Genomic DNA, 15242 nt, shown 5'->3' with positions numbered 1-15242 from the left:
TGTGACTTTTGGCTAAAAGCTTTCCCACATTCATTACATTCATAGGGTTTCTCCCCAGTATGAACCCTCTGATGTTGAGTAAGGCCTTCAATTTGTTTGAAGGCTTTCCCACATTGATTACACTCAAAAGGACTTTCACCTGTATGAGTTCTCATATGGTAAGTAAGAGATGAGCTATGTCCAAATGCTTTTCCACAATCATTACATTTATAGGGCTTCTCCTTAGTATGAGTTCTTTGATGTATAATAAGGTGTGACTTCTTGCTGAAAGCTTTCCCACATTCATTACATTCAAAAGGTTTCTCCCCTGTATGAATTCTCATATGTTTAGTAAGAGATGAGCTATACTTAAAAGCCTTTCCACACTCATTACATTCATATGGTATTTCACCCGTATGAGTTCTCACATGTTCAGTAAGAGATGAGTTATACCTAAAGGATTTTCCACATTCCTTACATTCATAGGGCTTCTCACCTGTATGAGATCTCACATGTTGAATAAGGTTTGAGCTGTGTCTAAAAGTTTTCCCACATTCAGTACATTTGTAGGGCTTTTCCCCAGTGTGAACTCTCAGATGGTCAGTGAGGGCGTGTTTATGACTGTGGGCTTTGCCACACTGAATACATTCATATGGTTTTTCTCCAGTGTGAGTTCTCTGATGTACAACGAGATGTGACTTTTGACTAAAGGCTATTCCACATTCATTACATTCATATGGTTTCTCCCCAGTATGAATTCTCTGATGGTCAATGAGTCCTTGTTTATGGCTAAGAACCTTCCCACATTGATTACATTCATAGGGTTTTGCTTTAGTCTGAGTTTTATCACATTTAGTAGGAGATGAGCTATGGCTGGACGATTTCTCGTGTTTCTCTCCAGTTTGAATTTTGTCCCGTTTAGTATGGGATGAGCTAGGATGAGCTAATTTCTCATGTTTCTTGCCAGTTTGAGTTTTGTCACGCTTATTAGATAAGCTACGGTTGGATAATTTTTGTTTCTTTCCAGTTTGATTTTTGTCTTTCTTTGTATCAGGTAAGCTATGGCTGAATGATTTCTTGTGCTCTTTAGCTACGCTAGGTTTCTTTTTTGCATAGTTTCTTATATGACCAGGTAAGTCTGAATTTTGTTTTAGACTCTTTCCATGTGAATCTTTAAGCTTTTTTTTTGAAGGAACATGTTTTGTACTCACATTTTTTTCCCCCAGTGAACTACATTCGTGGCCATTCTTCTTAGTCAGACTTTTCTTCTTGAATGCAACTTCCATAAGGAGTTTGTTTTGAGATTCCTGGTGGTTTGCTAGCTGGTCATTATCTTGCTGGACGCCATCTAAAATGTAATTCAATATGGCATCCTTGTGAATCTTTGTCCTCTCATATTTTGGAATACAAATTATAAAAGAAATGCCCTATTGTGGGACTGAATCTGTATTAAGCCTAGTATCCCAAAGTGAGTGAAATATTAAGTGCAAATGTCCCCTCTTGGGCTTGAGGGGAAAGTGATACAGTAAAAATAAGAAAAGTTAACTGATAATAGTAATTATACAAAACTTAGCCTGTTTATAAATATGACCTTGCAACCTGGGTAGAAGATGAAATAAACATAAGGAGTGACTAGGTAATAGATGAAATTAAAAGAGCTTGTGACTGTAGTTGATATTTTTTGAAGTTTCTCCTCATCCCAAGCTTCCCAGCTCTGATAATAGTCAATCCATCCACAGCACTTGGCTCCATAGCCTGCACTATATCCATTCAGCTCTCCATGGTCACAGTTGGAGATACATCTGGCTCAAGCCAAGGTGTCCAGTAAGAGCCTTCCTCCTAAAAATTTAGACTCTAGTTAGTCCCCACTGGATTTTACAATGATATCAGACAAGAAATAGTAAAGTCAGGGATGCCTGGGTGGCTCAGAAGTTGAGTGTCTGCTTTCAGCTTGGGGCATGATCCCAGTCTGGGGATCGAGTCCCACATCAGGCTTCCTGTGAGAAGCCTGCTTCTCCCTCTATATCTCTGCCTCTATGTGTGTCTCTAATGAATAAATAACCTTTTTTAAAAAAGAAATAGTAAAGTCATATCTTCGCTGTGTAAACAGAGGTTCATCAGTACAAAGAATGAAACATATAACTACAGGGAAGCAGAGATATAAGATGACATGTCCTCAAAAAGACCATTTACATAACTCCAATCTCTGATGGCTTTCAGGTTCCTAGTTCTAGTCCCTGGTAGGGTCTGGCTGAAGTATCTGCCTTTAGGTTACAAGAGATAAACTTATGTCATTAAAATAAATTCGTTGGGACGCCTAGGTGGCTCAACGGTTAGGCGCCAGCCTTCGGCTCAGGTCATGGTCCTGGAGACCTGGGATCGAGTCCCACATCAGGCTTCCTGCATGGAGCCTGCTTCTCCCTCTGCCTGTGTCTCTGCCTCTCTGTCTGTGTCTCTCATGAATAAATAAGTAAAATCTTAAAAAAAATTTTTTTTAAATGATAAAATAAATTTCTCTATTTACTTAGGCTAGTTCAAGTTATTGTTGTTATTTGTTATTGCACTCCAAAGAGCAAATAGAGAAAATAAGGTAAGTCCACCAAGAAATACCGAGCAGCTTATTGATAACTAAGGGAATAAGCAGGAAAGGGTATTACACTGCTACCACCAATGACCAATATAATAATGACACTGCTATACTAAACAAAAACCCTCAAAAACAAAATAAGAACCCTACAGTTTCTCTGAGTTCCCCAATGCTTTAACCATGATAAAAGTAGTACCATGATAGTAATGAGATAAGTAAACAGACTTTACACCATTTGGATTTACAACATACACACGCGGCTGGCTTATTTTCCAACAGTTTGCTATGGAGCATACTTTTGTTTCTGCCAGATTACTCTAATTACCAAGTATAAATTTTAAGCTTATTCCCAGACTTAAATGATTGCCCATATCCTTCCCTCCACACATTACACAATTACATATTTTAAGATATCTTCCCAGTGTGTGTCTTCTTTCTCTGAGACCTCCACCCATGCCGACAAATGTAGGCAACCACGTGTGAACCATATGATCAAACCCCTGGTTGAAAACAATTGACTGGACAGTGGTAAACATAGGGTCCCAGATAGACCAATAATATTCTCTCTCCTAAGAATCTAGAATTGAAATTCAAGTGTAAATACCAAATATGTAAAAATCCAAAAACTTAAGAATTGAGACTTCCATTTTGAGGTGACTTTTTCCAGTTATGTGCAGGGAAAAGCAGAAAAAGGGGCAGCCCGGGTGGCCCAGCGGTTTAGCGCCGCCTTCAGCCCAGGGCCTGATCCTAGAGACCCGGGATCGAGTCCCATGTCAGGCTCCTTGCATGGTGCCTGCTTCTCCCTCTGCCTGTGTCTCTGCTTCTCTCTCTCCTCTCTGTGTATTCTCAGAAATAAATAAATAAAATCTTAAAAAAAAAAAAAGAAAAAGCTTTAGGGTAGGAATTAAACAGACTCAAAGAGAAAAGCAGATGTGAATCTCTAAGAAAGAAAGAGATAGAAATTGAACAGTTGCCTTGGTCATAAAGGAACATTACATGGATAAAGTGAAAACTGGGATCAAATACAAAAGAGTTATGGCATTTCAGTATAAGCCAGGAAATACTATGCCTTTCATTGAGGACTCTTAAGAGATTAAATTGTTCCTGTGGAGTAAAAGATCAATTTCTGTAAGTATAGATATAGTAGTATTAAATATATTAAAAATATATGATAAACATTCTTTTATTTGGGAGACAATAGTGATATAAATAATAATTGAATATTATAATGTTTGGTGGCAACATCTAAGATGAGTTGTAAAAAACAAAAGATAGATTCAACAAATCAGCCTAAGAATTAGAGCAATTTAGGTATGAGATAATATAAACCTGATTTGGTTGATGTCTGTGAGAACTGAAGAAAACAAACCAGGAACTAAAGAGAGGACAGTAAAAGAGAAGGCAAAGAGCAGAGATTCACAGGAACTCCATAGTAGACATGCCTAAAATCAAAGTAGACCCTGATAAAAATAGGGAAGGTGAAAGGAAGCTCTAATTTAGAAAGAAAGACAAAGATTTCCATTTCTGACACTCTGAGATTGAGCTTTCCTATAAGCAGGTAAAATACGAGAGGAATGTGAAGAAATTGGAGATTTATCTTAACAAGATAAATTTACCTTAATAAAAGTTACCAGTATAGAATAAATAGCTTGATTCTTTTGAGGGAAATACAGTAGGAAAAAAATAAGAACAGATAGTAGAAGACAAAACCTTAGGGACACTTCAGCAAAGTGAGAAGGAAGAGAATCTGGTGAAATAAATATAAAGAAGCACTTAGAAGAGAAGACCAGATTCAAGTGGTATAATTCAAGCCAGGTAGGCAAGAATTTCATGCTGACCAAAACTATTAAAATATGCACTGGAAGGTGAGCAGTGGTTATTTTAAAGCCAGAAATTTACATATAGGTATGAATTCTGTGGGATTTGACTGCATAGGTTAGGGTGTTAATGGAAATAATGATGCACTATAGGCAACAGGTTTAGAACATTTCACAAAAAGGTGGAAATTGGAAAGTAACTGAAGGCAGGGGAGCATCATGCCAAGAAATTTGGAAAGAAGATGGATCTAAGAAGGTTTGAACATATAAGGAGAGAAATATGATACCATGGAGTCCCAGAGTTTAATAGATGAAGGGAGAAAAAAAGAGTAAATATTAGGGGGGAAAAAAAGATAAAAAACAGCACTGGTTTAAATAAGGTAAGCAGTAATGGGATTCTGAGGACAGACAAGAGGGGTCACTGCTCCTTCTGGAAGCTGAGTGATGGAGAGCATGGATGAGGACAGACAATTGTAAGAAAGGGTCAGTTAGGCATCTGAAGGGCCGAACCAAAGCTTCAGAGCTCCGGTTTTCACCTTTTTTCCTACCATAATATGAGTGGTGTGGCAGACAGTATTACCATTCCTTTATGGAAAGATTGTACCTCCCAGACCCAATGCATGGCCACTTTAATCCTCACTGTGGAAGGATTATACATTCCTACCCTTTGAACTTAGGAGTAGCTAAGTGATCTGCTCTAACCAATTAACCAATAAAATGTGAGCAGAAAGAGATATCTACCACTTCCAATCAGTGATTTTTAAGAATCAAGTGGTTCTACTCATTCTTCTTTCCTTCTGCCATGAGACCAGAATTTGCCAAATAGGGTTTGGTTTTTCAGTGTAGGTCCAAAGGATAATATGGAATAGGGCTACAGCACGAGCAAGAAACAAATCTTTCTCGCTGGAAGCCACTAAGATTTAGGGGTCATTCCTTAATAGAACATAACTTAGTGGAAGCTAACTGATACAAGTGTATAAGCAAACTCCCATGAAGTAACGTTGACTTCGAACTATAATGCACCTAATATGAAAACCTCACACATGACGAGGTTCCTAGACAGAAGAGAGATTCAAATCTCTAAGGCTAGAGAATCTTTGTAGTTTGAACTCCTCTTCCCCCAGGAGATTCTGATATTTTTCAACTGCTACTCTTGGTTAGGAAAAAGGGGTCTGGGATCTTTAAGATATTAAAATTATTCATTAAATCCAAAGTTACCACAGAAAAACTAGAAACTTACTTCCATTGGTTCCTATTTGCTTGGATCTTGCTATTTCACCAGGACCACTTTGTTGAAGTCTTTTGCCCTTCCCCAACCATGGCTCTTCTCCTTTTTCCAACTTGGAGATCATGTCTGGTTTGGGAGCTTGATACCCTGATCATGAGAAATGGGAAACTGAGTGTCAGGAAAACAAACATCCCAGAAATCAAGCCCTAATACTTGGACTTCAGAGCCTTGAGAAAATAAAGAATATATGGATTCTTAAAAAAAAAAAAAAAAAAAAGAATACATGGCTTCCGAAATTTCACAATGTTGCTGCCCACGTATCCCATCTAAGTAGATCCTTCATTTTGGAGACGGGCACAAATAACATACCCAAAGGGGCTAAAACTCCTTGATTCATAATAACCAAGGCCAAACTTATAAAAAAAACTTCAGAGAGAAGGTATCACAGTGGACACATTTTGCATTATTATAGAATTGTCCTTACCCATTGAGGCAAGATTGCTGTAGTTCTCCAGCATCACATCCTTATACAGGCTCCTCTGAGCAGGATCTAGTTGTTCCCATTCCTTCTGGGTAAAGGCCATAGTCACATCTTTGAATGTTACCGATCCCTGAAATCACAATATTCCTATTCAGTCTACCATTATCCATATTAATGGGTAATTTGGACAAGATAATAATGATTTACTCTTTCCTCAACCGTTCAGTGTTGATCATGATGTTATATAAGATACTAATTATTTACCCAATTCTGCATTTTTTGAGAGTCAAAAATCATATTAAGAAATGTCCCTGGGTAGCCCAGGTGGCTCAGCGGTTTAGCGCTGCCTTCAGTCCAGGGCCTGATCCTGGAGACCCGGGATCGAGTCCCACGTCAGGCTCCCTGCATGGAGCCTCTTCTCCCTCTGCCTGTGTCTCTGCCTCTCTCTCTGTCTGTGTCTCTCATGAACAAGTAAATAAAATCTTTAAAAAAAAAACAGAAAAAAGAAATGTCCGTGTTATGGACTGAATGTGTATCACTAAAATTCATATGTTGAAAACCTACCCTCCAATGTGATGGCATTAGGAGGCAGGGCCTGTGGGAAGTAATTAGAATTTGATGAGTGCATGTGGGTAGTCTCCATGAGTGGGATTAAGCAAAGAGAGCCACGTGAGGACACAAAAAGAAGTCTGCAACCTGGCAGAAGGTCTCAGCAGATCCCAACCATGGTGGCACCCTGATCTTGGGACTTCTAGCCTCCAGAACTATCAGAAATCAATTTCTGTTGTTTATAAGCTACTCAGTCTATGGTAGTTTGTTGTTTTCAGCCCAAAATAACTAAGACAGTTCCACTTGCAAATTTGTTTATTCAAGAGGATAAAAAAATTATACCATCATCAGAGAGAAAGAAAATTACCAAAACCAAACAGAATCATTAGTCTTTATCTTTTCTTCTATAACAAAAGATGATGGGATAGAGTTCTGAGGTAGAAGAACTGAGACCCTTGATTTTTATAACCAGCCAAAAGATCATTCATGTTTGGAAACAAAAATAATGTATTTTAGACATGTAAGGATGCAGAAAGTATATTACCTACGTACTTTAGAAAAGAGAGAAGGAAAGGGACAGAGAAGGAGGAGGAGAAGAAAATGAGTGATTTTTAAAAGAAGGAAATGTGTATTAGAATAAAGATTTCAAGATTGGGAAAGATGTAATATACAAGAAATAATTATGAATAATAAAACCAGTCTAATGTCTAGTTATATCCAAGTAACTTGATAATGTTCTCCTACCATTGTTATAAAAGTATCCTTAAAATCAAGAGGTGTGATGTAAGAAAAATAAGCAGGAATATAACTGGTACTGGTGTGGGACAGGGGAGAAATTAAAGCATGTTAAAGATTCTCCTCTTATTAGGCAGGTGAGAGTTGGATGACACAGCTACTGGAGAATGTTTGTTCAAACATATTTGTTTCACATTGAAAAATGACCCCTTACCTCCAAAGACCACCAATTAACTGCATATGTCACCAATCTGTTACCTCATAGACCTCCAGTCACTGATTTTTATTTTTTTAATTTTTTTAAATTTTTTTATTGGAGTTCAATTTGCCAACATATAGCATAACACCCAGTGCTCATCCTGCCGAGTGCCCCCCTCAGTACCCATCACCCAGTCACCCCAACCCCCCACCCACTTCCCCTTCCACTACCCCTTGTTCATTTCCCAGAGTTAGGTGTCTCTCATGTTTTGTCACCCTCACTGATATTTTCACTCATTTTCTCTCCTTTCCCTTTATTCCCTTTCACTAATTTTTATATTCTCCAAATGAATGAGATCATATAATGTTTGTCCTTTTCCGATTGACTTATTTCAACAGTCACTGATTTTTAATAAGCCCCATCATTGATTGCCACTGGCCTCCAAATCAGTGCTGTAATTCCAAAATGACTGATCCCAACAAAGTTTCCAATCACTAACAGCACCAGATCTACCAAATCGCCCCCAGACATTCTATCACATATTCCCACAGGTTTCCCTCAACTACTGATACCCATGGAATACATTGATCTCTATCCCTGACCCCAAATCCCTATCCTATCAATCCCCAATCACTGCCACCAACAGAACTCCGCCAATGGTGGCCTCCACAGAAATCCTAACCACTGCCAGCAAACTGCACTATCCCTTCAACCTCTTTAGCCAGTCCCTTCACCTGCTTGCTTTACCTGAAATCTACCTGTCTCTTTAGAATCCTGCTCCCTTACAATGCTCTCTGGCAGAGGGTGTTTGTTTCAGCCTAACCATGACTCATCTACCTCACGCCCTGAAGATGAGGTAAATGATAACTTTTAACCATTTTTCATACATCCTTCAAAATCCTTATCATGTTTAGAGTATCACCAGACTTAAAACCATTATCCCTCTGGTTCAATGATTCACTAGAAGAACTCACAGGACTCAGCACATAGTTGTATCTGTAGCTATGATTTAAGTCCAGCTAAGGAACACATAGCAAAATCAGCTAGGGGAAAAGTGTACAGGGTAATGTCTAAACCAGGCACAAGTATCCAAGAGTCCTCTTCCAAAGAAGTCACACAGGACATACTTGATTCCTCCAAAAATAAGCTGTGAGAACATGTGTAAAATGTTGTTTCCCAAGGAAGCGTGTTAGAGACTCAATGGCACTCAAAGGCACTCCCTGCCGGGCACACACAAAAGTCCTCGATTCCCGGAAGGATTCAGGAGTTTGGCATAAACCACACTGTTTACATAGTTTAGGCACAGTGAGCCACTTTCATCATTTCTGGGAATTGTGGGAAGCCTCCTCAAGTCTAAGTTCTCAGACATCAGCCAAAGGTCAACCTTGCAAGCAAGCTTTTCTAAGGACAGCTGTTTGGGGCCACTTAGGTCAACTTTTGTGCACAGTAATTCTGCCTCATTCATTGAAAACGTGGACACCATATTCGTCTTCACTACAGCCCCTGCACCACCTCTGCATCGATGTAGAAGAGCAAGTCCACACCCTGGCCTTCCTCTTTCCTGATTCTAACAATCTTTTCAAAAGCACTCAAACTCAGCCACATACTCATCACCCATCCATGCCTTAGACCTTGCCACCCACCACTACAGCACCTCTCTACTTAAAACGTCCAATCCTCCGACCATCGTTTCCTACGCTGCCAGCTTACTTACTCTAAGTACTCTAAGTACTTCAAATGCATTCAGCCCCCATATCCATTGAGCCTAACTACTTTTCCACAATCTTCCATCACCGCACAGCCTTACTTTTCTTCTATCTTGTTTGGATTCTTCCTTCTAACACCACACACACTACATGGAAAACGCCTTAACTTCCTTACCCCTCTTCTTCTCCACCATACTTAGCACAGCCTGAAACTTAATCAAACCCAACTCTCCTCCTTTATCTCTGCCTGAACCTTACAGCTGAACATCCCAAGAGAGAAAAATCAAACATCTGTGTTGCCTCGACTCACTTCAGGTTTATAACACATATCAAATGGGCATCTACTGAGAGTTTCTTATCCCTCTTCCCAAGACGGTTATTCCAAACATTGCCTTCCTTCTCTCTGAAATCTCCAGCATTTCCTCCTTTCCAGCTCGAAGCTGATGAATTCACCTTAAGCTTTCAAAGGAAAAATAAGTGCAAGTAGTTAAGAACTCCCTTGCCTTGTTACCACCAATGCTACCAATGTTTCCGAATCCCTATCATCTGTCTCCTTTCTGTTAGAATGGGAAAAGTGGAGGATCCCTGGGTGGCTCAGCGGTTTAGCGCCTGCCTTTGGCCCAGGGCGCGATCCTGGAGTCCCAGAATCGAGTCCCATGTCAGGCTCCCGACATGAAGCCTGCTTCTCCCTCCTCCCGTTTCTCTGCCTCTCTCTCTCTCTCTCTCTCTCTCATAAATAAATAAATAAACAAACAAACAAACAAATCTTAAAAAAAAAAAAATGGGAAAAGCGTCCCTTCTCTCACCTAAGGCCAGTTTCTCCCATCCTCAACTGCCTTCCCAAGGAATTCACCCCCTGCAATTAACCTCTTTCTCTTTTGTACCACCTATTTTTTCCCTTTCTATTCAATCAGTCCTATTGACATACAAAGTTGCCTTAATATCATTCATCTAATGAAAACGATCTTTTTTAAAAATTTTTTTAAAGATTTTATTTATTTATTCATGATAGACACAGAGAGAGAAAGAGGCACAGACACAGGCAGAGGGAGAAACAGGCTCCATGCAGGAAGCCCAAGGCGGGACTCCAGGATCACGCCCTGGGCCAAAGGCGGGCACTAAACTGCTGAGCCACCCAGGGATCCCCATGAAAACCATTTCTTAATTCCATGTCCCAACCAATGTCAATTCATTTGCTCTTTTACCAGCAAAACTCCTGGTGTTGTCTAAACTTGCTGTCTCTACTTCATTACCTTTCAACTCATTCCAGCAGGATTTTATCCCTATCACTCCACTAAAAAAGCTCTAATCAATCAAAATAACCATTGAGCTACAATCTTGCCAAAGTCAAATTCTCTGCAGTCATGTGTCTGGGATTAATAAGAGCATAGGACACAACTGTGACAACACAAGTTGCATTGTCTTGAAAATTTTTCTTCTTTATGCTTCTTTGACCCCACATTTACGATTTTCATCATATCTCAGTGGCTACTACTCTTCATTCTTTTTCTCCTTCTCCTCCTTCTTTCTCCTTCTCCTTTTTTTTTTTTTTTTTTTCCTGTTCTCTACCAAACCTCTACATGTCAGAGTGACCCAGAGCTCTGTCCTTGGTCTTCTTTTCTTCTCTGCCTTCTCTCCCTAAATGATCTTATCCAATCCTGTGGCTTTAAATACCATCTTTATGCTGATGCCTTTCACATTTGGATTCTCCAGCCCAAACCTCTCCTGAGTTCTAGATTCATACATTTAGGAGCGGGTGGTTGAGCTGGTTAAGTGTTAGCCTCAGGTCACATCCCTGGGTCCCGGGATCATGCCCCACATGGGGCTCCCTGCTCAGCAGGCAGTCTGTTTCCCCCTCTGCCTCCGCCTCCCCCACCCCGCCCTGCATGTGCTTTCTCTCCCTTACTGGTTCTCCCCTCCTCAAATAAATAAATAAAATATTTGAAAAATAGATTCCTACATTTAACTACCCATTCCTCACCTGGACATCTAATGGGCGTCCTGACGTGGCCAAAGCAGAACCACTGTCACCCACTCGGGCTCCCGCTCGTGTCCACCAAATCTGGTTGTCTCCAACACAACCCCTTCTCAGAAGAGGGAAGCGCCCTTTACCCCGCCCCCCAAGCTAGGAAGTCTACATGTCAATCTGGATTCTCCTCGTCCCTCAGGTTTCACATCGACCCATCCTCATCTGTGGAGTCTTACGGGCTCGACTCCAGATGTTTCCTGCACCTGAGTTTTCATTTCCCTGCACTTCCCCATCCCAAACCATCGCCGCCGTCTAACTATTGCGGTCAAGTCTACTGGACCTCCCTGCAGCACGAGCGCCCGCGCACACTCACTCACTCCAGTCTCAACCCCACACACACACACACACACTCCAGTCTCCACCACACACACACACACACGCTCACTCCAGTCTCTACCACACGCACACACACACACTCCAGTCTCTACCACACACACATGCTCACTCCAGTCTCTACCACACGCACTCCAGTCTCCACCACACACGCACACACACACACACACTCCAGTCTCCACCACACACGCACACATGCTCACTCCAGTCTCTACCACACACGCACACACACTCACTCCAGTCTCTACCACATACACACACACACACTCACTCCAGTCTCTACCACACACACACACACACACACACTCACTCCAGTCTCTACCACACACACACACACACTCACTCCAGTCTCTACCACACACACACACACACTCACTCCAGTCTCTACCACACACACACACACACTCACTCCACTCTCTACCACACACACACACACACACACACACACTCACTCCAGTCTCTACCACACACGCACACACACTCACTCCAGTCTCTACCACACACACACACACACTCACTCCAGTCTCTACCACACACACACACACACACACTCACTCCAGTCTCTACCACACACACACACACACACTCACTCCAGTCTCTACCACACACACACACACACACACTCACTCCAGTCTCTACCACACACACACACACACACACTCACTCCAGTCTCTACCACACACACACACACACACTCACTCCAGTCTCTACCACACACACACACACACTCACTCCACTCTCTACCACACACACACACACACACACACTCACTCCAGTCTCCACCACACACGCACACATGCTCACTCCAGTCTCTACCACACACGCACACACACTCACTCCAGTCTCTACCACACACACACACACACTCACTCCAGTCTCTACCACACACACACACACACACTCACTCCAGTCTCTACCACACACACACACACACACACACACACTCACTCCAGTCTCTACCACACACACACACACACTCACTCCAGTCTCTACCACACACACACGCACACACTCCAGTCTCTACCACACACACATGCTCACTCCAGTCTCCACCACACACGCACACACACACACACACTCCAGTCTCCACCACACACACACACATGCTCACTCCAGTCTCTACCACACACGCACACACACTCACTCCAGTCTCTACCACATACACACACACACACTCACTCCAGTCTCTACCACACACACACACACACACACACACACTCACTCCAGTCTCTACCACACACACACACACACTCACTCCAGTCTCTACCACACACACACACACACACACACACACACACACTCACTCCAGTCTCCACCACACACGCACACATGCTCACTCCAGTCTCTACCACACACGCACACACACTCACTCCAGTCTCTACCACACACACACACACACACACACTCACTCCAGTCTCTACCACACACACACACACACACACACTCACTCCAGTCTCTACCACACACACACACACACACTCACTCCAGTCTCTACCACACACACACGCTCACTCACTCCAGTCTCTACCACACACGCACACACTCACTCCAGTCTCTACCACACACACACACACACTCACTCACTCCAGTCTCTACCACACACGCGCACACACACACACGCTCACTCGTCTCTACCACACACACACACACACACGCTCACTCCAGTCTCTACCACACACACACACACACACACGCTCACTCACTCCAGTCTCTACCACACACGCGCACACACACACACACACGCTCACTCACTCCAGTCTCTACCACACACACACACACACACACACTCACTCCAGTCTCTACCACACACGCGCACACACACACGCTCACTCACTCCAGTCTCTACCACACACGCGCACACACACACACTCACTCACTCACTCCAGTCTCTACCACACACGCACACACACACACACTCCAGTCTCTACCACACACGCACACACACACACACTCCAGTCTCTACCACACACGCACACACACACACACACACACACTCACTCACTCACTCCAGTCTCTACCACACACACACACACTCACTCCAGTCTCTACCACACACACACACACACACACACACACGCTCACTGCAGTCTCTAACACACACACACACACACACTCACTCCAGTCTCTACCACGCACACACACACTCACTCACTCCAGTCTCTACCTACCACAGGCACAGTAATCACTGGGCTCCCACATACATCACAAATTGCCACATACCCCCCCAGTCTGTGACTCGCCACAGAGCCCATATTCTGATCCTCTGGCCTCCCCACATCACTGTCACCGCACCCCTCCCCCAGCACGGATTTCCATAAGCTGCAGCACCCGGGGACCCCGCAGCCCCCCGCCAGGAGGTCCTCCCGCGTCGCCGCCCATTCCCAGATCGCGGGTCACGGACGCCACCGTCACCCTCCCATCACCGACCCCCGTTAGGCCACCTCCCCCCGCCCCGCGCTCACCGCGGCGCTGCCCCCCGGCGGGGGCGCAGCCATCTCGGCGGGACGCCGGGCCCCCTCGGCCGTCCCCGCGCTCCCCCTCGGGCCCACGCCCTCCGGCTTTGTGCGCACCCGCTCGCAGGCCGAGGCCGACATGGCGGCGCTGGAGCGCGGCCTCAGCGGGGCCCGCGGCTGCCATGGCGGCGCCCCTGGGCAGCCGGCTGGGCGCGGCCATCTTGCCGAGGCTCCGCCGTACAGCGGCTCCCGGGCTCGCCGAGGGTCCTGAGCGGCGACGTCCGGAGGTTCGGCCGCGGGGACGCGGGAGGCGGGAGGCGGTTCCCGTGGGTCACTGCGGCCCCTGCCCGCCGGCCCGGGAAGCGGGAGGGATGGAGCGAGGCGGGAGGCGAAGCCGAGGCTGCGCTCAGCACGGTGTCCTGGGGAAAGAGCGCTGATCGCTCAAATGCGTCTTTGCATAGACGGGGTAAGAACAATGAGAAAAAAAGGCCGCGGCAGGTTCAGTGAACACACGACTCTTCGGCGAGAACGCAAGTCCAATGCATGGAGATCGAGTGCAGCCAAGTAAGCAATCGGAGCGGGAAGGACTGCTCACTGAGCTATGAGGTGTATGGACGCCGTTCACTTAATTCCATGTTGCGCCTTTACTATGCAGAGCACGCTCGGTTGCTGTGCTGGGTCCTGGGCCGACTGCAGACCCACCTACACCGGCCGTTGCTCGCGCTGCTGGGCTTTACGGGGGGCCAGGAGGCTTGCGAAGTTACCCCAAACACCTTGTTCCTTTTTGCAGAGACAAACACACCCCGTTTCTCACCTTCCACTTACATGCATAAAGGACTAGTTATCCCTCAGCCGGCAGTGGCTGCATCTGCTCGCCTCGGCCTCTTAATCTAATCTCAGTGTGTCGTCTTCGCGGAGCTCAAGACTCCCTAGGACACTTGAATTCGGGGCAGTTTTCGGCCTAGTCTCCCCATCCGATAATTTTTTTTTTTTAAGATTTGTTTATTTATTCATGAGAGACAGAGAGAGAGGGGGGGGCAGAGACATAAGCAGAGGGAGAAGCAGGCTCCGTGCAGGGAGCCCGAGGCGGAACTCGAACCCAGATCCCGGGATCAGCCCTGAGCAGAAGGCGAACGCTCAACCGCT

At 44.4% G+C, this 15242-nt stretch overlaps 1 protein-coding gene across 1 annotated transcript in view; it reads right to left on the bottom strand.

Moving 5' to 3' along the window:
• The window catches only part of LOC112923068 (uncharacterized), a 59361-nt gene extending 45037 nt beyond the window's left edge, over positions 1-14324 (bottom strand). The window contains 4 exon segments of the mRNA XM_026002777.2: positions 1191-1327; positions 5624-5758; positions 6096-6222; positions 14106-14324. Coding sequence (XP_025858562.2) covers positions 1191-1327; positions 5624-5758; positions 6096-6222; positions 14106-14237 — 531 coding nt within the window. The 5' untranslated portion in view covers positions 14238-14324.
• Positions 14325-15242: the final 918 nt, after the last annotated feature.

Source organism: Vulpes vulpes, chromosome 12, assembly GCF_048418805.1.
Source record: "Vulpes vulpes isolate BD-2025 chromosome 12, VulVul3, whole genome shotgun sequence".
In the NCBI taxonomy this organism is placed as follows: Eukaryota; Metazoa; Chordata; class Mammalia; order Carnivora; family Canidae; genus Vulpes; species Vulpes vulpes.
Note: the sequence above shows the minus strand (reverse complement) of the source record. Positions and strands in the feature narration are given on the sequence as shown.